This window comes from Camelus ferus, chromosome 11, assembly GCF_009834535.1.
Source record: "Camelus ferus isolate YT-003-E chromosome 11, BCGSAC_Cfer_1.0, whole genome shotgun sequence".
Taxonomy (NCBI): Eukaryota; Metazoa; Chordata; class Mammalia; order Artiodactyla; family Camelidae; genus Camelus; species Camelus ferus.
In genome coordinates, this window is record NC_045706.1 from 55,390,878 (window position 1) to 55,411,369 (window position 20,492).

At 42.1% G+C, this 20,492-nt stretch overlaps 1 protein-coding gene across 1 annotated transcript in view; it reads left to right on the top strand.

Annotated features, from left to right (window-relative positions):
* SH2D4B (SH2 domain containing 4B) overlaps positions 1-20,492 on the top strand; it is an 83,213-nt gene that overhangs the window by 13,385 nt on the left and 49,336 nt on the right. Inside the window, exons 2-3 of the mRNA XM_014555334.2 lie at positions 10,218-10,377; positions 11,493-11,640. Coding sequence (XP_014410820.2) covers positions 10,218-10,377; positions 11,493-11,640 — 308 coding nt within the window. The remainder of the gene's footprint in view (positions 1-10,217; positions 10,378-11,492; positions 11,641-20,492) is intronic.

Sequence of the window (20,492 nt, forward strand, 5' to 3'; positions counted from 1 at the left end):
GTATGTTTATATATACACACACACACACATATTACATATATATAAACATATGTATGGCATATATATATATATAACATATATAACTTATGTATATATATGTTTTAAGCATGCTGGGTGATTATTTTATTACATTTTTCAAAGAACAAATGGTTATATTTATAATGTATATGCTTAGCACTTCACTAATATTAGCTTTTTCTTTCATTAATTTGTTTCTCCTACTTTCTTTCTGTTGTTCTTTTTTAATGTCTTAGATTGAAAAGTTAGCTTATTCATGTCATATCTATTTAAAAATAAAGCTTTTAACATTTCTCATTATAAAATATTTAAACATATAGGCAAAATAGAAGATAATCAATAAGTACTCATGGACCCATACTGTCTTTATTAAGTGTTAACATCAGTGCCTTCTCTGTTTTTATTTAAATTCTTCATATACACTTGAGACCCACTTTAATGCCTTTCTAAAATTTCACTCCCCATCTCTCTCCCTACGTGCAGCCCGATTACAAATCCAACATGTGTCATCCTTACATCTTTTCCATACTTTAATATATATATTTTGTAAGCAATATGTTGGTTAATCACTACATGAATGACATTATACTATAAGTAATCTGAATTTAATTTTCTGGTTCTTCATTTTTAAAGGAGGTATGTTTGTGTTGTTTAAACCTATTTATTTTTTCTTGCTATAGAGTACTGCATTATAAAAACATACCATAATTTATTGATCTGTTTTCCTTTATTGGGCATTTGTGTTATTTCCAATTTTTAACATTTTGGACAGTGTTTCCCTGAACCATCTTCTTCAGGTTTCTCTGGGCACTTGTGCAAGAGATTCTGCTCATTAGGTCCCTGGAAATGCTATTCCTTGGTAATAACATATAGCATATTCAATTTTACTAAATATTGCCAAATACCTTCAAATTGGTTATGTCACTATCTTCTCCAATCAACAATTTGTAAGAATTATCATTGCTCTATATCCTATCCAACAATCAGACTTTTTCATCAGGCTTTTAAGAAATTCTTTCCGATCTTGTAGGAGTGAAATGATAGTTTATTCTTATTTTCATATGCAAGTCTCTAATTAGTGATGAAGTTAAGTATCTTCAATATGTTAGTTCACTGTGTTTTCTCTCCTGTGAAATGCTTGTTCAAATCAATAATCTGACAGGAATGTGTTAAGCTGCAAGGAATAAAAAAGTCCAATCACAGGGGCTTCCATAAATAGGTTTTTTTCCTCCCATCTGACAAAAAAATCTAGAAGGAGGCAGTCCTGAGCTGGGTAAGTGGCTCTGTGGTATCATTAATGTCTCTGGCTTTTCTGTGATCTTCAGATGGTGGCTTCATACTCTGGGTCTTCAAGTGGTTCCTGTGCTTCTCAGTAACACGTCTGTGCCCCAGTCATGAAGAACAGGGCAGAGAAAGACTGGGTGGTGTCTGTATCAGGACAGCAAAACATTTCTCACAACTCTCTTACAACTTTCTACTTACATTTAATGCTAGAAATTTGTCACATGGCCACTCTTACCTGAAAGGGAGACTGAGAAAAATGAGAGTATTATTTTAATTTTTTAATCGAAGTATAGTTGATTTACAATGCTTCAGGTATACAGAAAAGTGAATCAATTTTATATGCATATATATATATAACTGAATTATATGCATAGCTTAATATATATATTCTTTTTCAGAATCTTTTCATTTATTGGTTATTACAAGATATTGAATATAGTTCCCTGTGTTATACAGTAGGTCCTTGTTTATCTATTTTGTACATAGTGGTGTGTTTCTGTTAATCCCAAATTCCTAGTTTATCTCACTCCCCCTGTCCCCTTTGGTAACCATAAGTTTGTTTCCTACGTCTATGAGTCTATTTCTGTTTTGTAAATAAGTTCATTTGTACCATATTTTAGATTCCTCATATAAGTGATGTCATATGGTAATTGTTTTTCTCTTACTTACTTCACTTAATATGATGCTCTTCAGGTCCATCCATGTTGCTGCAAATGGCACTACTTCATTCTTTTTTATGGCTGAGTGGTATTCCATTGTGTGTGTGTGTGTATATATATATATATATATCACATCTTCTTTATCTGTTCATCTGTTGACGGACATTGCGTTTCCTTCCAGGTCTTGGCTATTGTAAATAGTGCTGATATGCACATCGGGGTGCATGTATCTTTGAAAATGAGAATTTTAAATAAGCGTATTGCTGTTTTGATGATACTCATAGTACTAAAAGCTAGGAAGCAGTGGAAGGAGGGTGGAGGGATAACCCGTAGGTAACTAATAACATTTGAGACAATATCTGTTGCCCTTTTTTCCTGTAGGGTTGTTCATCATTTTCTTATTGACTTATAAGGATTCTTTGTATATTCTAGATAAATTTTTTTCCAATCAGAATTCTGTGAGAAACTTGAGCTCTGATGTCCTAACAGTGATTCTCAAAGAGTGGTCCATGAATTCTTGGTGGTTTGAGATTTTTCCATGTTGACAGTGTCAAAACTGTTTTCACAATAACACTAAAATATTATTTGTCCACTTCACCATGTTTACACTTGTACTCATGATGCAAAATCAAGGGTAGGTAAATCTGCGGGTATCTTAGCAGAAGTAGTCATTGTATTTTTTCATCATCACACACACATGAATTTACTCACAGTAAAATTATTCATTTTTATATGACAAAAAGGAGGGATGCATAAAGCATTGCTGCTGCGTGTTGAAGTATGACGAGTGTCTTGTGGAAAAGCACTGTGATGTTTTAAGTTATATGCTGAACTAGCCTCTTTATTTGTGGAGTACTGTTTTTACTTGAAAGAAGACTGACAGACAGTGTCTTTTTTCAGACTTGGGTATCTGAAAATGAACAAAGTGTATCTGTTACTTCAGGAAACAACTGACAGAACTTATGCCGGTGAAAAAATTCCAGCTTTCATGCAGAAATTAGAATTTTTGGAAAACTTGTATCAGCCATAATGAGCTTATTAGATTCCCAGTACATTAAGGTTTTTCTCTGAGATTCATAGTGATATTAACTATGATATGATTTTCTGATACTGTAAAATAAAATGGGTCCACATTTGGAAAATCTCCTTTACTCAATGAACCAATATTTTCCAGAGGACCAATGAATAATGGTGCAAAATCATGCATGAATAAAAGATTCATTTAAAGTACAAAATAAACCAATGGATTTTTATTTTATTTTGCTTTAAAAATTTTTTAAGCTTTTTATTTTGAAGTAACTTTACAGTTAGAGAAGAGTTGCAGAGTTCAGAGTATTTCCACACACCCTTCACCCAGCTTCCCCTAATGGTAACATCTTATGTCATCATGATACACTGATCAAAACTATGATATTAACAAGACCAGTGAATTTTAATATAACAAAATACAATAAATTCATTGATATAGTCTCATGTTCCTCATCATAACTAACATTTAAGAAAATACCACATCAGTTTTGGTGTGGTATCAAAGAAGATTATCAATAAATATCTGAAAAACTATGAATTTTTCTTTTTTCTTCTTTTTCCCAATTATATACCTGTGTGAAGTCACTTTTTTTTTTCATTTACTTCAACTAAAATTACATATTGCAACAGAGTGAATGCAGAAACATATGAAAATCCAGCAGCTTCCTATGAAGATGGAAATTAAATAGATTTGCAAAAATGGAAAACACAGCCACTCTCCCAATTAAATATTTTTGTTTTAGTATATATAGCTAATTTTCATCAAAATGTTATATATGTTATTATGTAATGGCCTTGCCATTATTTTAAATACATAAATATTTACAATTTCTCAGTTTTAATGTCGAATATGATAAATATTGATAGATGTAACCCACATAAATGAAAACTCTTCAAGATACTCAGTATTTTTAAAAAATGTAAAGGGATCCTGAGAGCAAATTATTTGATAACGGCTGCCCTAAAGGATACGTTGTATGTAATGAGTTAACTTTTCTAACGTGCATCTAGACCTGTATTGTCCATATACTGTAATCTTTGGGGGAACTGAGAAAAAAATCATTCAAATTATGTTTTGTAGGGCTTATTTCTCTCACAGAACCCAATAGGGGAAGATTGTTCTAGACATTAATAATTTAATGCATGCAAAATTTGTTGAACCATGATCAGCATATAAGCCATCTGTAGATGTCAGATGTTACTACTGCTTTTATTAATTGCTGCAATCATTTGACAGCTGTGTGTATTCAAGTATCTTCTCTCCTTTGGTGGCTTGATTTTTAATTGTTTTTATGGTATTTTTTATGTGTAGAAATTTTAAACCTTAATCTGTATTCAAATTTATCAACATTGTCTCAACAGTTTATTCTTTCTTATGCCTTATAGAAGAAATTCTTCCCTTCTGCGAAGTTACAATGATATGCTTTCGTTATTTTCCTCTAAAAGTTTCCAGGTGTTCTTTTTCACAAACTCATGAAACCACCTTTGTCAAGGTCATTGGTGACTTCCATGTTGTTGAATCCAGTGGTCAATTCTCCATCTTCATCCCATTGACCATCAGTAGCCTTTGACACAGTTGACTTCCCTTTAATTCCTGAAATTTTTTCCCCCTTGGCCTGTGGAAGACTGTTCTCTTTTGGTTATTCTCCTGCTTCACAGGCTTCTTAGTCCTTGTCTATTTGAGGGGCTCCTCTCGTCTAAGTGTTGGAGTGTGCTGGGCTTCCATCCTTTGACCTCTTCTGTTTTCTCTCTGTGCTCACTCTCTACCTGCTCTCTTCCAGTTTTGTGGCTTTAAATATCTGTACAATGATGCCTCCAAAAAATTACCTTAGTTCCAGCCTCTCCTCTGAACTCTCTTTTATTCAGCTGCCTATTGGAGCTCTAATAAGCACCTCAAACTTAACTTGGCCCAAACAGAAACATTGATTTCTCCAAGCTGATTCTTTCATGTTAACTATTTTCAGTAACACAACCGCTTATTCCATTGCTTAAGCTAAAACACTGGAGATTTCTTGCTCTCATTTGTTCACAATTCCTATCCAAAATTTAAGCAAATACTGCTTTTTCCTTCAGAATATATCCTATATCCTAACCCCTTTATACTGCCTCCACCAGGACCACCTTAGTTCAAGAAATGATTATTTTTGTCCTGGACTTTTACACATGCTAACTGGCCTACAGGTTTTCTTGTCCCCCATCTGTTTTCTACGCAACAGGGAGAGAGAGCATTTTGAAATGTGAATGAGATCATGTCAGTTTCCCCAGTCTCCACTTCTGCTGGCTTCCCATCTCCCTCAGAGTCGAGTCCAAAGCCCTTACCAGGATCGACAGTGACCAACTTGATGGGGCATTGGATGAACTGAACTGCTGCTTCTCTGACTGCATGTCCTGTTTCCCTTCTTGCTCATCCACCACAGCCACAGTGGCCTCCTTGCTGTTTCTTGAAATTGCCGCTGAATTACCAACACCTGGCTTCAACAGTGATCCTGCTCAGGTCCCCGGAGAAGTTTTACCCCTCTTTACCTTGTAGGAGTCATATTCTTGGTGACCTCCATTTGCTTCAGGACCCACATGGGAGCCTGAGGCTTCTGCCCTGCTCACCATTTCACACTTGTGTTTGATATAGATTCCATGGAGGCAATTTTTTTCTTGTTATTTTGTATTATTGTTATGTGTTTGGAGAATAGAGCTATATCTTTACTGGGACATCAAAAAGAAAAGTCTTTAAGCCTATAATTTTTGTTTTGAGCTCACTGTTCCCCGTGCCCATATTTTTTCTGCTACAATTTTTCCCCCGAGATAACGTGTTATTTCAATTGTGATTTCCTTTAAGATCCATAGGTTATCTAGGAGATATTTTCTTGATGGCTATTTTCCCCCACTGATTTCTAATTTTTATATTATTATTAGAAAATGTGGCCTAGAAAATTTTTCTCACAACTGCAAGATCAGAAGAAAAGTGTATTCTCAGTGTTTAAGAAGTAAAGTTCTGTAGTTATTAAATAAGATTTGTTGACTATATTATTGAAGTCTTCTATATTAATTTTTAAGATCTATTTGGCTTACCAACTTTTTTTTTAATCTTTAGATTTTTTTTGTTGTTGTTATTGTTTTTTTCTGGGGGGGAGGTAGTTAAGTTAATTTATTTATTATTTTATTTTATTATTATTTCTTGATGGAGGTCCTGGGGATTGAACCCAGGACTTCTTGCATGCTAAGCAGATGCTCTACCACTGAGCTATATACCCTCCCCCTGGCCTACTGACTTCTGAAATAAATATAGTAAAACTCTTCACCATGAGTATATATACATTTTCAAATTCTCCTTGCATTGTTAGGAGCCTCTGTTTTGTGCAGTTGTCTGCCATGCTGTATGTTGCGTAACGTTTTATGACTGTTACATCTTCTTTGTGGGTTGCATCTTTTATTATCACATAATATTCTTTGTCTTCAACACATTTGTCCTTGAATTTGCCTTGTCTGATGTTGCCACCTCTGCTTTTTGCTTGCCTTTGCATGGTCTGGTTGACTAGTCTTTATTTTGAACCTTTTTCTTTTTAACATGTGTGTTTTATTTAAGTAATACACAATTGGATTTTTAAAAAATTTGCATCTGACAGTCTCAGATTTTTAATAGGGAAATTAATTCTGCTCAGATTTTTGTGTTAATGAATATACTTTGGGTTTAGGGCTTCTGTGTTACTTTTTGTTTGTTATCTGTACCAGTTAGGGATGGGCTTGACCTTAAATTACAGAATACATGATTAATAGTTGCCTAATTAAAGAAATCTTTCATATTTCTATTACCACATTTCACTTAGTAGCTACAGAACTTTATTCCTTGGAGTTCCTTATTTTTCTCAAGCGGTAAGAAGTCTGGAGGAGTCCTGCAATGGGCAGAGCAATTTAGATGCTCAGCAAGGCCATCAAGACCCCCACCTCCCTCCATCTTTCTGCTTCCTTATCCTTAGCACGTGGCTTTTGTCCGCATGGCTGCAGAAGTCATCCAGCAGCTCCTGGCATCACTTCTTCACTCTGGGGAGGAAGAAGGAGATGAAGTAAAAGAGCAAAAAGGGAAAAAGGGTTTCTCATCAGAAGTCTTTACCTTTAGTTTAGAGAAGGTGAGGCTTTCATTGGGACTTCTGCCTACACCTCCCTAGTAAGAAATGGGGATGTCTGGTCCCACCTGGATCGATTACTTGCCAATGAGAATAATATTACATGATGGATTTAGGCCAATTTTATTTGTCCTTTGAGGCTGGGGTAGAAACTTGCCTCTCCTGAAACTGGGGGATGTCTGTTACTCCGGAAACACATTGGGGTTTTTAGTAAGGGAGGAAGGTGGCCGGAATGGATGGTGAGGAGGTAACTGACAGTGTCTGCTGTAATAGCTACACATTTTTTTTTTTGCTGTTTTCTCTTTGCCCTTTAAGTATTTTTGCAGGATTGGTAAGCCTCTTACCAATTTACTTTGGCCCACTATTAATTCGGAAGTTCTGTGTTTCTAGTAATGATTGCTTCCCTGCCTCTATCAGTCATCATTAAACTTATGTTCCTCTATTTCGTATCGCTTTTAACATCCTAAAAAATAGCAATGCCTTTGTAAACTAGCCAGGGGAATTAATACTGCCTTCTGCAATAAACACTGAAATTTCAGCGGATTGATTTAACGAAGGTTTGTTTCCTATTACGTCACAGTTTAATGTGGGCTGGGTGGCTCTCCATGTGGCTTGCTTTCCAACACTGACTTGTGGATCAGGCTGCATTTTTCCTCCACTATATTGGAGTCACTTATTTTCCGAGGGGTGAGAGAGAGAGAGAGAGAGAGAGAGAGGGAATGTGGAAAAGGCACACCGACTGCAAACAGCCTCAGCCTGGAAGTGGCACAAATCACTTCCCCTGACATTCCATAGGCTAGAAATCAGTCACATGGCCCCATGGAACTGAAGGGAAGCTGAGGAAAGTGGTCATCTGGTGGGCTCAGGGAGAGGAGCAGGGGTGATGGACACAGCATGTCACTGTCACATTGTCAGTCTGGTCACTCACTCATTTTGTTCTGCACATAAATCCACTCACCACCTCCTTAATGGGGATGCTGTCAAGTCTCATCTGGTCACTGCACCCAGCCCGCAGTCTGCAGTCCGCACGTGTTCTGCATTAGTCTCTCTCCGGTCCTGATGTGACTAGAAAGACCTGTCATCCTAACACTGCCCACTTTCAGACACAATATACAGTTTGGGAGCAGGGTCAGCATATCTGCTGTGGAAAAGGGGGGCATGTGAACCCCACTCAGTGTCTGTTTATAGCATCCTGAAGTCCTGCAGGTCAGGCACTGCAAGGTCCCCCTGCCCTGGCCATGAAGGGATGGCCTTGAATGGACTCTGTCTGTGCCCAGGGGGGCGCCTCCTTGTTCATGATTCCCCTTGGCCACATTGCAAGTGAGTGTTGAGGATCGCACCCTCCTTGGACCAGTATAGCCTTTGAAACCTGCCTCCTGTTCATTGAGGTTGGGTGCCCAAGGGTTGCTAAGTCTTGAGCAATCAAGGGCTTTATTAGTTCCGACTCAGAAACTTAGGAGGCTTCTGATCTGCTTGCTTCCATGTGCAGTAACAGCATCTAAAGTTCTTCTCTGGGCATGTTTCACAAATTGACTCTTTTTCTTTGCCTCTTTCCCCCATGCCTCTACCTTTCAGCTGAAGGTCGTCTACCTTAGGCTCTTTGAGAAATAAGTGTGAGAGAGTGCACTCTTAGGTGCTTTCTTGTGGTAGCCTGGCTCCCCTGGGGAGCAGAGAGGATTAGGATTAAACACAAGAATTTTATTCAGGAAAGGCCTGTGAGAGAGAGAGAGGAGGCCGGGACAGCGGACACACGGCGGTGTGGGTCTGACCCTGAGTGAAGGAGACGGGGAAGGCAGATTGGGTGGAGGTGTCCTGGGCAACCCTGCTGTCCAAGGAAGGTTTGTCAGGGCCTCAGGGAGGTTGCCCATCAGAGGAGTCCCATGTCTCCTGGGAAGCAGCCTCCCATGCTCAGTCAGAGTCTGGCAGCTGCCCCTGGAAGCCTGGCCTTGGACAAACACCAGGGCACCGGAGCTGGCATGCTCGGTCAGCTACACTCCCTGTTGTTGGATGTCCAGGAGCCACGGTACTCTGTGCCCTAGGGCACTTTATTCACCTGAGAAGTTTTACTGGCCTCTGTCATGCAAAACCTTTAATACAAATCCCACCTCTTGCAATTTGGGCCCTAGAAAGTGATGGTTTTTCCAATCCTTCAAATTCCCAAATTTCTATTCCCTTTCATTTCTATTTGCAAAGCGCTCAATTCCTTCTTGAACTCATTTCTTTCCCCTAACACCGTGCCAAGCACAGTGCCTAGCAACCAGCAGGCACGACCACCATTCTCTTTTCTAATCTCTTCCCTTAGAGGGACAGGCTCAGAAGGCACGAAGGTCTGCCTTTTAAGTTACGGTGTTTGACAACTTTACCAAATGTTTTGCTCCTGCGTAACACTGATCTCCAGCCACCCAGCCTGCTAAACATCACTCACCACCCAGATGCTAAGGCAGTGGCACATAATTCATATTCCTGTTTCTGCAGGACCTCACTTTGGGTATAGACTTCCATTTTAGTCATGGTTATCTATGGAGTCTGTTGCAACAGGCAAACTGAAAAATCTCAGTGATTTTGTACAACACAGGTTTATTTCCTCGTTCAGGTTAACAGGCTGATGTGGGTCAGGGAGACTCAGAGGCCTAGTTGCTTCATCTTATAACACCACTGTCTCCAATTCCTTGTTTCCAGCCAGTGGACAGGAGAGAATAGAGCATGCCAGAGAGAGAGACAGAGACAGAGAGAGACAGAGAGCAGATGCACGGGCAACTAACTACCTTGGCTTGGGAGTGACACAGGTCCTCCTTCAGAGAGCGCTGTGCTGTCACCAGATGTCCTCTCTGCCAAAGATCTTGGGTCCCTGGGCTTCAGACACCAGTTCCAGCCTTGAGCACGTGCTCCAGCAGGCTGACTTTGCTGCGTTGCTCCCTAGAGGGAAGGGAAGGGAGAGATGGCCACAGACCTGCGCTTGGTCACTGTCTGGAGCCCTCTGTGTAGATGACCACGTTTAGTAGAGTGATGATGGCTGAGCACCATTGGCTCTCCTTGGTCATTCCTTGCTAATTACAACTCAGACTTGTTTATTATTTTCTTCCTTTTACTTCCTTCTATTGTGAGGCAGCGAGTGACAAGCACATCCAGTGGCTCCTGGGGGCAGATGGAGAGGTCTGGGTCTGGATCATGGGAGAGGGCCCCGGTGACAAGCCCTATGAAGAGATCTCCGAGGAGCTGATTGCAGAAAGGGCGCGGCTGCAGGCACAGAGGGAGGCCGAGGAGCTCTGGTGAGAGGCGCCCATGGGTGTGCAGTGGGACCTGAACACAGAGGCTTAGGGTGGGTTCAAATTAAGGACAATAGGTGATAGGTGGGAGGGAGGAGGCATCAGGTAGCTAGCTGGCTGTTTGGAATTCTGCTAAGATTAGGTGACCAAAGCATTAGTCTTACATCAGGTAGACCTTGTGGGTTCGACTCTTGGCTCCACTAATTAGTGGCGAGCCTATCTGGGGCCTCAGTTTTCACATCTGCGGTTTGGGCATCACAGCATCCTTTCTATATGGATATAGATTGGATTTATTTATTGAGATAATACATGTGATATCCTTTTGCTTTTTCCCTCACTGAGTTGTCCCCAGGACAGCAGAGCAATTGGAATTCAGTTTTAAACCTGCTTGTTCCTCTTCATATTACCTCCATTTCTGACACAAGACAGACAGTTGAGCCCCTAGTGATACCGGGGGTCAGACTTGTTTCATAAACAACTTTGAGCACACTTTGCCTAACTTGGAAATCCATATGAAGTTGACTCCAGCATTTTCCTTCCAATTTTTAATGACAGTGTTTTCATCGCAAAATTGTAACAATGTGTAAACAACATTGAAAACTATAAAGAATAAATTAAAGAACAGCCCAATCCCCACCAGCTAAGATAACCACAGTGAGCGTGTGGGCAATAGGTGCTCTGTGAACTGCTTCAGACTCACCTTGATAAATTGATTAATATAGATCCACAATGTTATTTAAGATTACTGTATAGTATCCCGTTACATAAGAAACTCAATTTATTGGGCTTGTTGAAGGACATTTGGATTGTTTGCCATTTTTTATGTTATAAAAATCCTCTGATGAACATCTCCCTACACCTTTGTAAACTTGAGTGAGGAATGGGATTTCTGACTTTCTTTTCCCCCTGGCTTCCAGAGCAATTCTGCCGTTTACACTCCTATGCCAGAGAGTGCCTATTTCTCCCCACCTCTGCCAACACTGAGTTTTGTGAACCTCAGATATTCGCCGTTCTGATAGACCAAGAATGATTGCGCATTGTTTTCACTTGAAGTTCTGTTGGTATGTGGTCCCTGAGTCTCTTACACCATCTGATGCCTGCTGGTGTTCTCTTGGAAGGAAACAGAAGGAGGCAGAGATCACCAAGAAGTTCCGGGACGCTCTGGCCAATGAGAAAGCCCGGATCCTGGCGGAGAAGTGGAAAGTGGAGATGGAGGACCGCAAGGCTGCCAAAGTCCTGGAGGAGCGCATCCACGAGGAATTCAAGGTGGGCCAGGGCATGGGCATCTGTGTGAGGCCACCTGCTCTACCCCCCAGACCCCCAGGGCTGATCTCTGGTTTGGACCAGTCCTTGACCAATGGTTGGTACGGAGTGCTTCATGAGAACAGAAATCTGGCATGTCTGCGCAGGAAGGAACTTGATACACCATCTGAGCCAATGCACTTCTTATTGTACAGACGAGACAATTGAGGGTCAGACAAGGGAAGTGACTTGCCAAGGCTATGTGCAGTAGTGGCTGGGGACAAAGCCAGCATCAGAACTTAGGCCTTATGGATCCCAAACCAAGGGTCCTGAAATGGGGCTTGAAAAGAGCTGAGTTTGTGATCAGACCAGCCTGGGATCCAGTTCCAACTCTATTGATTACTGCTGTGTGACCTTGGGAAGCTTGCTGAACTTCTCTGAGTCTTCACTTTCTTGTGTGTAATATTAGGGTAATAACAACACCCTACTTGAGATTTTTGTAAGATACCAAAGAGATGAAAAACATACATTTTCTGCCTAGGATAGAAGGTTTGTAATGTTGCATGTTTACTCATTCTGGGAGAGTCTGGAGCTGGTAAAGGAGCTTTACTGTCCTCTGGTAAGAAGCTTAGATTTCCTGAAAAAAATTTTTTTTCTTGGTCCCTATTTTGAGATTTTTTTTTTTTTTTTTTGCTACAAGAATAGTACATTTTTTGGGGGTAGAAAACTCAGAAAATACTATAAAGAGAAGAAAAAAATCATGCTGAATCCCAACTATTATGTTATTTTGTGAATTACAGATTTATAGCTTTTGCCCACTTTTCAATTTTGAATAACCTTTTCCCCGATAATGATTAGATACTGGGGACACTGGTCCCTTAAGACCATTTCTATGGCAGATATTTTTTTCAGTGTTGTTGCTGTTTCTTAATTTTGGTTCTAGTGCTTTTGGATGCACAGAAGATTAAAATTTTTATTAACCAACGATATCACTCTTTTTCTTTATTATTTGTTTTATGCATAGAAAGATCCATGCCATCACAAGTTTTTAAAAACACTGATCTACATTGTTTTAAATATTTTTCCTGATTTCATTTCTTTGCACTTAATTTGCCTCCACTTTGGAGTGTAGTATGATGCACGGCTCGCACTTTATTTTCTTCCAAATGGCTAGTCTGTTATCCCCACATTGTTTACGGTACAGCCCATCCTCTCGCCTCTCATTGGATTTGCAGCCTTGATTCTTACTTCTTATTTCCTTTTGTATCTCTTTGATTTTTCATCTTTGACTATCACTGAGCCAGATTTAACTGTTTAATTATTATAGCTTTAACGTAATTTTTACCATCTACTAAAGTCAGAGTCTGTCATTACTCTTCATTTCTAAAATGCCCTTGGCTAATCTCATCCATTTTTTTCCTCTCAGAGATAACTTTTAAATTATTTTGTCCCTATCCCCTTCTCCCCTGCAACATCAAAAAAACCCACATGGTGGTTTTCATTGGAATTGCATCAACATTGTAGCTGTATTTGTGGAAGATGAACATTTTTATAATACTGAACCATTAAGTCTTCTTGCTCAGGAATGTAGTATATTCTTTTTATTCAAAGCTTCTTTTTTTTGTCTTTGATACAGATTTTTTTTTTTAAAACACCTGTAAATGCACTGGCCACCCAGTCTCAAATGTTCTCAATAACAGATATGCCTATGGGCTTCTGTTTTTTGGACTTTTGTAAAATGGATTGTTTCAAAAGTGCTCTCCATTTCTTTTCTAATTAAACTTGAGGTTTAATTTTTTTACTGCTATTGTGATTGTGCTCATTATTTTTAAACCCATTGAAACTGCTAGTTACATATTTATATTGTTATTGGTCTCCCAATAACTTTCCCATGAGTTGTACTTTTTAAAGGAGATTCTCTTGAGGTTTTAAGTGAAGCAATATTTACTCTCAAAATATTTTATTAAAAAAATTCAAACTTGAAGAAAAGTTGAAAGAAAAATAAAATGAACACATATTTTTCACTTAAATTCACCAATGATTAATATTTTACCACATTTTCTTTCTCTTTCCTCCTCTCTCTCGTTTTCTCCATGCACATGCGCACGTGCATGCACACACACGTAAACATATATGCACTTTTTTGTTGCTGTCCTTTTGCTGAACAATTTGAAAGAAAGTTGCAGACATAGAACACTCTAACTTAGGGGTTAGCAAACTATTTTTGTTAAGGATCAGGTCATCAGTATTTTAGGCTTTGTGGGTCGTACTGTCTCTGTTGCGACTACTCAACCAGGCTGTTGTAGCCCAGAGGCAGCCACAGACAATATGGGAGCAAATGGGTGTGGCTGTGGTCCAATAAGACTTTATTTTAAATAAGACACATTGACCAGATTTGGCCTTAGTTTGCTGCCTCCTGATCAAACTCTAATCCTTCAGCATGCATCTCTCATGAAAAAGGTCATTTCCCAGAAGAGCCACAATACTTATTACTACACCTACTGAAATGAACAATAATTCCATAATAGTAACTCACATCCAGTCCATGGGGGAGAGATATTTAGCTTCTATTGCTGGATTTTGCATATGATTATTTAAGTCTGCTGGGGAAGAAAACCAATACTTTTTATATATCTCCAACAGCAAGAGTCACCTGTGCCAGCCTATCTCCCTCTTCCCCAGAGGCGGGCTGAGTCCCAAGTGCTGGGAGGGGGGCTCCATGGAGCTGGGGTCCTGGGGCTTGGTTCACAGGGATATTGTGGAGGGACTGAGTTCGCAGCGGAGATTTTCTGATTGATGTTCTCCTTGAGAACCTCAGTGTTGGAGGGATGATATATTGTGGGCCAGCTCTGTGTCAGGGTTCATGGAGGGGTCAGTAAATCCCTGTGGCCAGGCCCTCACTCAGGTTCACTGAGGGACCCAAATGCAGGCTTTTGGTGCTATTTCCAATGAAAGTTATTGTTATTATCTGTTTAATTGCATAAAAAAATTAATTTGCTAGATGTGAATGTTTAAACTTGAGTACACACAGTAACCCTGATGGGCATGTCTGCATTTTGAGGAGCCGCAGAGATGCAGGTAGCTTCTGCGAGGCCCTGGAGGGGCTCATTAAGGGCAGCGTCCATTAGGAACATCAGGTTAGACTCTGGCGTTGGACACTCCAGGTTTATGCACCCAGGTATTTTCTGTCAGAGCTGTCTGTAAATGAACCACTCTTGTATTGTGATGAGCTCCTCATCACAGGGAAATGATGAGGCATAGGCTGAAGTGGTACCTGAATCTGTGGTGGATTAAATATGGCTGATGGCAAATTCTTGGCCTCTCCTCCCTTTGAGAGGTGGGGCCTGTTTCTCGTGGCTAGCGTTGGTCTGTAGAATGCTGTGGAAATGACTGTAACTTCTGAGGACAGGCTGTAAGATGACTGGCAGCTTCTACCTTTGCGCTTCTGGCAGTGCTCACTTTGGAAGCTGCCTGGTGAGAAATCCTACTGTTGCAGCAAAGTGTGCTACAGCTCAGTTGTGACAGCTACCTGGATCCGGGCGAGACACCAGGCAGCACTCAGGGTTGGAGAACTCAGGTTTATTATGCCAGCAGACCCAGAGGAGTTAACACTCTATGCTCTGGACCCTGTTTGTAGGTTTACACAGGCTTTTATAGGCTGCCAGTCTGCACTTTGCAACATCATACGCAAATAAGTTGTAACAAAGTTGACTAGTTAGGAACGAGCTTTGTAGAAATGGACCAATCAGGAGTGATAGAAATGGACTAACCAGGAGTGAGCTCCATGCAAATAAGGTGCCACATATGGACCAATCAGGAGTTAGCTCAGGGAACCAATAGAATCTTAGGCATAAGTTCCACTTTTCTAGAAGCAAGCCATTTTACAGAAGCAAAAACTGAGATAATGCCGCCAGGTCAGGGAACTGGGTGGTGCTGGCAGGAGAGTAGTGGCCCTGCCTGGGGGTCCTGCTGGTCTTTTTCATGGGGCTTCCCACCTCAGTAAACCCCAGACTCCCTGAGCCAGCCACACACAGAGAGGCCACCCGGAAGAGCACCGAGGCACAGGCTCATGAGTGAAGCCTTCATGGTTCTTCCAGTAAATGACCTCAACTAAGTGACTGACCTTGGCTGACGCAATGTGGAGCTGAAGGGCCACCCAGACAAGCCTAGGTTAATAACCTACAGCATCACAAGCACATACAACAGTTGTGGTTTGTTTTGTTTTGGGGGAGGTAATTAAGTTTTTATTTATTTAGTGGAGGTACTGGGAATTGAACCCAGGACCTTGTGCAGGCTAGGCACACGCTCTACCACTGAGCTATACCCTCCCCGCTACAACAGTTGTGTTTTAAGCCACTAAATTTTCTGATAGTTTGTTGTTACTTAGCAATAGATCACTGCACCAGCTTTGCCAAAGGGATTAAACCTCAGGTTAGAGATTGGTTTAGGTAATTTTTATCATGTCTTTCAACACCAAGATTCTAAAATAACGTGAGTCTTGCATGCAACAATTAACCAATAACGTTCATTTAATTTGATTCTTTTTTTTCCCCCTGAGAACCTAAGTGCAGATTGTTTGGGGGAGGGTGGTGGTGGTAGTAATAAACTCCCTGCTCTCAAAAAGCTCATAGGGTACCAGGGAGAGAGAGACAATCCTATGAGCAACCCACAGCCCCAGCCATGCCTGGGGGCCTGCAACAGGGGACAAAGATCCCTCCAGGGGTCTGGGCACAAGCAAAGACAGGAAACGGAAAAGAGCTATGTGGAGTGATGAATGGTCTGGTGGGTTGGGGAGAGAAAAATCACATGATGGGTGGAGCCAGATGTAAACCTGGAAAAGTAGACTGTGGATGCTATGCTAAGAAGGTGGACTGTTCTCTGTAGGCAAAACAGAGCTGTGAGGGGCATGGCTGGACCAAGTTTTAGCTGGTGGTGATGGTGTGATTCAAGTGATGGAAGTTTGTAGGGAGGGAGAGGCCAGTTAGGAGATATTTGTGGTGGTCAAGGTGGGAAATGATGAGGGTCTGGACAGAGTCTGTGACTATGGAGAGGGGTAGAAGGGGGGAAAAAATCCCAGAACCGTGTGTAGAGTTAAAGAGGGAACTTCAAAATAGAAGACACAGACAGCTGGAAACCTGTTTTTAAAAACCATTCTTCTGTGGTTGACACTATGTGAATGCAGTTTATACTCTGAGAAAATGTCAAATATACAATACAGTGTAAGCATGAAGTCCTCATGCTGGACATTAGATCTCCTGAATTTATTCGCCGTGCATAATGGAAACTTTATGCCTTTTCACCGAACACAGCTTAAGTGTCTATAGAGAGATGAATAGATTTTTTTTAAAGTAGTATATTTATATAGACAATGGAATATTATTCAGTCTTAAAATAAAAGGAAATCCTGCCACCTGTGACAACATGGATGAACTTGGAGGGCACTGCGCTGGGAGAAATAAGGCAGATACAGAAAGGCAGGTGCTGCACGGTCTCACTTAAATGTGGACTCTAAGAAAGTTGAACTTGTAGAATCAGGGAGTAGGAAGGGGTTGCCAGGGGTGGGGGCGGGGGAAGTGGGTGCTGCGGTTTACCTCGCTGCTTCACATTGCCAGAGCTGGGTGGGGCAGGAACACTGCTGTTAACTTGACGTGGTTGGTCAATGCCATTGATTGATTGATTGATAGGAGCGTTATACAACTTTTATGTTACATACATCCCTACGTGCTTGTACAACACACAGTGACTACTTCTACAGCTCATCACGCTTCCCCCCATAGCACAGAGATGGAAAGGTTAGTCTGGGGGCTGGTTAGAGTACGCCAGTCATGACCCTTCTCTGGGATGCAGTCTGCTTGTTATGGGCTGCACTGTGTCCACTTAAAATACATATGTTCAAGTCCCAACCCCCAGAATCTCGGCACGTAACTGTATTTGGAGGTAGGGTCTTCAAAGAGGAAACTAAGTTAAAATGAGATCTTTAGGGAGGTCCCTAATTCAATATGATTAGTGTCCCTCTGAGGAGGGGAAATTTAGACACAGACATGGATGAACTCAGAGCAAAGACTGTGTGAGGACACAGGGAGAGGATGGCTATCTACAAACCGAAGGGAGAGGCCTCAGAATGAAACCGACCCTGCTGACACTTTGATCTCGGACTTATGGCCCCCAGAACTGTGAGATGGTAAACGTCTGTTGTGTGAGGCCCCCGGTCCGTGGAACTTTGTTATGGCAGCCCGGGTAAGCTGGTACACCCCTTATCCTTACGAGGGAGTCGGACCAGGAGTCGAAGCTCCTCTGGCTCTGACATGCCTCGACTGTCCGGATTTTCCCTGAGATCTGCTCCTGCCTGGAAGACTCCGCTGGGCGCATGATGGAGCTGTAGTCCCTGGGCGGAAGCTGTCTCCACGGGTGCCCTATGTGTTGAGGGATGTGGTGACTGCGGTCAGATAGCGACTCCCGGGGCAGCAGTGGGAAACCCGCTGTGTGAACTGGGAAGTGCTGTGCAAGCGTGAGGAGTGATCTTCGTGCTGCCAGGGTGACAGTGACTGATGAAGGTGAAATACAGCTCTGGGGTAAAACTCAGCTTATTCTGCTTTGGGTCAGACTTTGTTTCCAATTTTGCATCGGTCATTAACTCTCTGCTTTAATGTTTTCCATCTTAAAACCAGACATCCAGCCAACCCACCCACCCTCCCTCCCCATTTCTATCTTAACCCCACATTCCCCTCTGGCTGCCACTCCCTGTCTCTGCTCCTTTTTTACAGGAAGTGTCTTGAAAAGGTTGTCTGTGGTCACTTCCCCTCCCTCCCCTACGCCGCCTGGAAGGCTGCCCATCCACAGATCTCCCATCATGTCCTGTGACCACATCCTGCACGTCCCCTGTCCCTTCTCTCTCCTTATCTTGTGATGTCTCAGCGGCGTGCAGCTCGGTTTACCACCCCCTTTACTTGAAATGCTTTCCTCGCTCGGCTTCCCCACAGACCACCCCTCCTGGGTTTTTCTCTTACCCCTCGGCCTGCCTTCTCAGTCTCCTCCTCCGGCTCCAACTCTTCCAGCTTTGAAATGGCAGAGCGCCCCAAGGCCCTCTGCTTGTCTTCTCTTGATCCACGTCCTTCCTCTCAGTGGTAACACTAAGTGCGTGGCTGAGAAGCGTCACCCTTACACAGATGACTTCTCAGTCAGCATCTGCAGCCTGAGCTTGTCCCAAGTCCTGGGCTCTTGCATCCCACTGCCCATGGCAGGCCTCTTGGAGGCCAGATGGCATCTCAAACACATTAAAGATAGAATTTTGACTTTTTTCCTTCCAGCCGCAGTGGAGAACTCTCTACTCAAACATGCCAAACCCCTTTCCCTTCCTGGGGCCTTTGCACCTGTGGCTCCCTCTCTCTGGAAATTTCTTCTCTCTGAGACGCACTTATCAGCCTCCTTTTATTTCTGGATTTCAGACCAGTCCCTTCCGAGAGGACTTCTGGTCACGCAGCCTAAAGTCGTCTCCTAGACGCTCTCTATCACTTACCTGGTTTTAATTCTCTGCGTGCTTTATTATTTCTGACATATTTTTTATTTCACTTGATCAGTGTTTCCCCCTCTTTGGAAGGCAAGCTCCAAGAGGGTGGGGCTGCGTCTGTCTTTCTCACCGGTGTCTAGAACGGGCCAAGACTCTTAGATGCTCAGTAAGTGTTTGGTGCATGGCTGGAGGAAGCCACTCAACTTCCTTAGCCCTTAATTCCCAACTCTTAGAGAAAAGGCTGTTAGGAAGTCAGACTTTTGTCTGTTTTTTAGAATGAAAAAAATGACAATTGAATTGGAGAAAAGTACTCAATCTGTGCCATTTCAGAAGCAACAAAAACCTTGTCTTTTTTTTTAAAATGAGGGATTCAAAAGTCACAGTTACCTTTTTTCTTTCTTTCTTTTCTTGTTGATCTATTAAAATAGCAATGGCCTGAAAAAGTTTTAAGCCACAGAGACAGAGACGATGAGAGGAGGGAAGAACAGAGGAGAAAGTGGCCACAGAAGCTTGGCTTCTAGAAGTCAGAGGGAGAGCGGTGAGGGGTCAGCCGGCACCTGCAGGAAGAGGACTGGGGCACTGAGCCGGCTCAGTCCAGAACCCTAAGGCTCAGGACTTGGGGGCAGCAGACACAGAGAAGGATGGTACTGGGAATGCGGGACTGGGGACAAGTTTCTACGTGGAGGGGCTAGACCCTGAGGTCCCCATTTTTACCTGTTTCTTCGAGGCGACCTCATCCCTCCCTCTGACCCGAAGGAGGTGGGGAGTTGAAAGAGAGAGGTTTGGGGCTCAGAATATCAGGCTGAAGGAGTAGGTGGGGGGCAGGTGGGAAATGGGGAGGAAGTAAAGGTCTGAACTCGTTGAACAATAGGGCCTGCAGCAGGGTTGCCCCTAGGGTGTGCAGGCCTGGCAACTTTTTTTTTGGTGATGCTTTTGTCTAGAGCAGATTAACAATCTGAACTATATAAAATCAGCCTGTTAGGTCTATTCTAGTGACCTAATCTCAAGTGATCCTGTGATCAAAATACTGTGTTGGCCAGTAGGATTCATTTGCTTGCTGGGCCATCCTTCTAGAACCATGGCCTGGCCACTGGGCCCCGCGATGACTCCATAAATATGAATCCTGGAGGTCCTTGGGGCACTTGGGTAACCCCTTGCATGGAGGAGAGGGTCGGAGAACACCCTGAAGGGGAGAAACAGGGACTAGGGCTCATGTGGGACCTAGTCTGGGCTTGGGACATCTTACCTGGACCACACTGCTGCTCCTGCCAGCCCTGGGGGTACTATTTCTGACTAGTGCTGGGGGGACTTGGCAGGGGAAATTTGCAAAGAAGGCACTTTAAAGCATGGGGTTCTTGTGAAGTGTGGG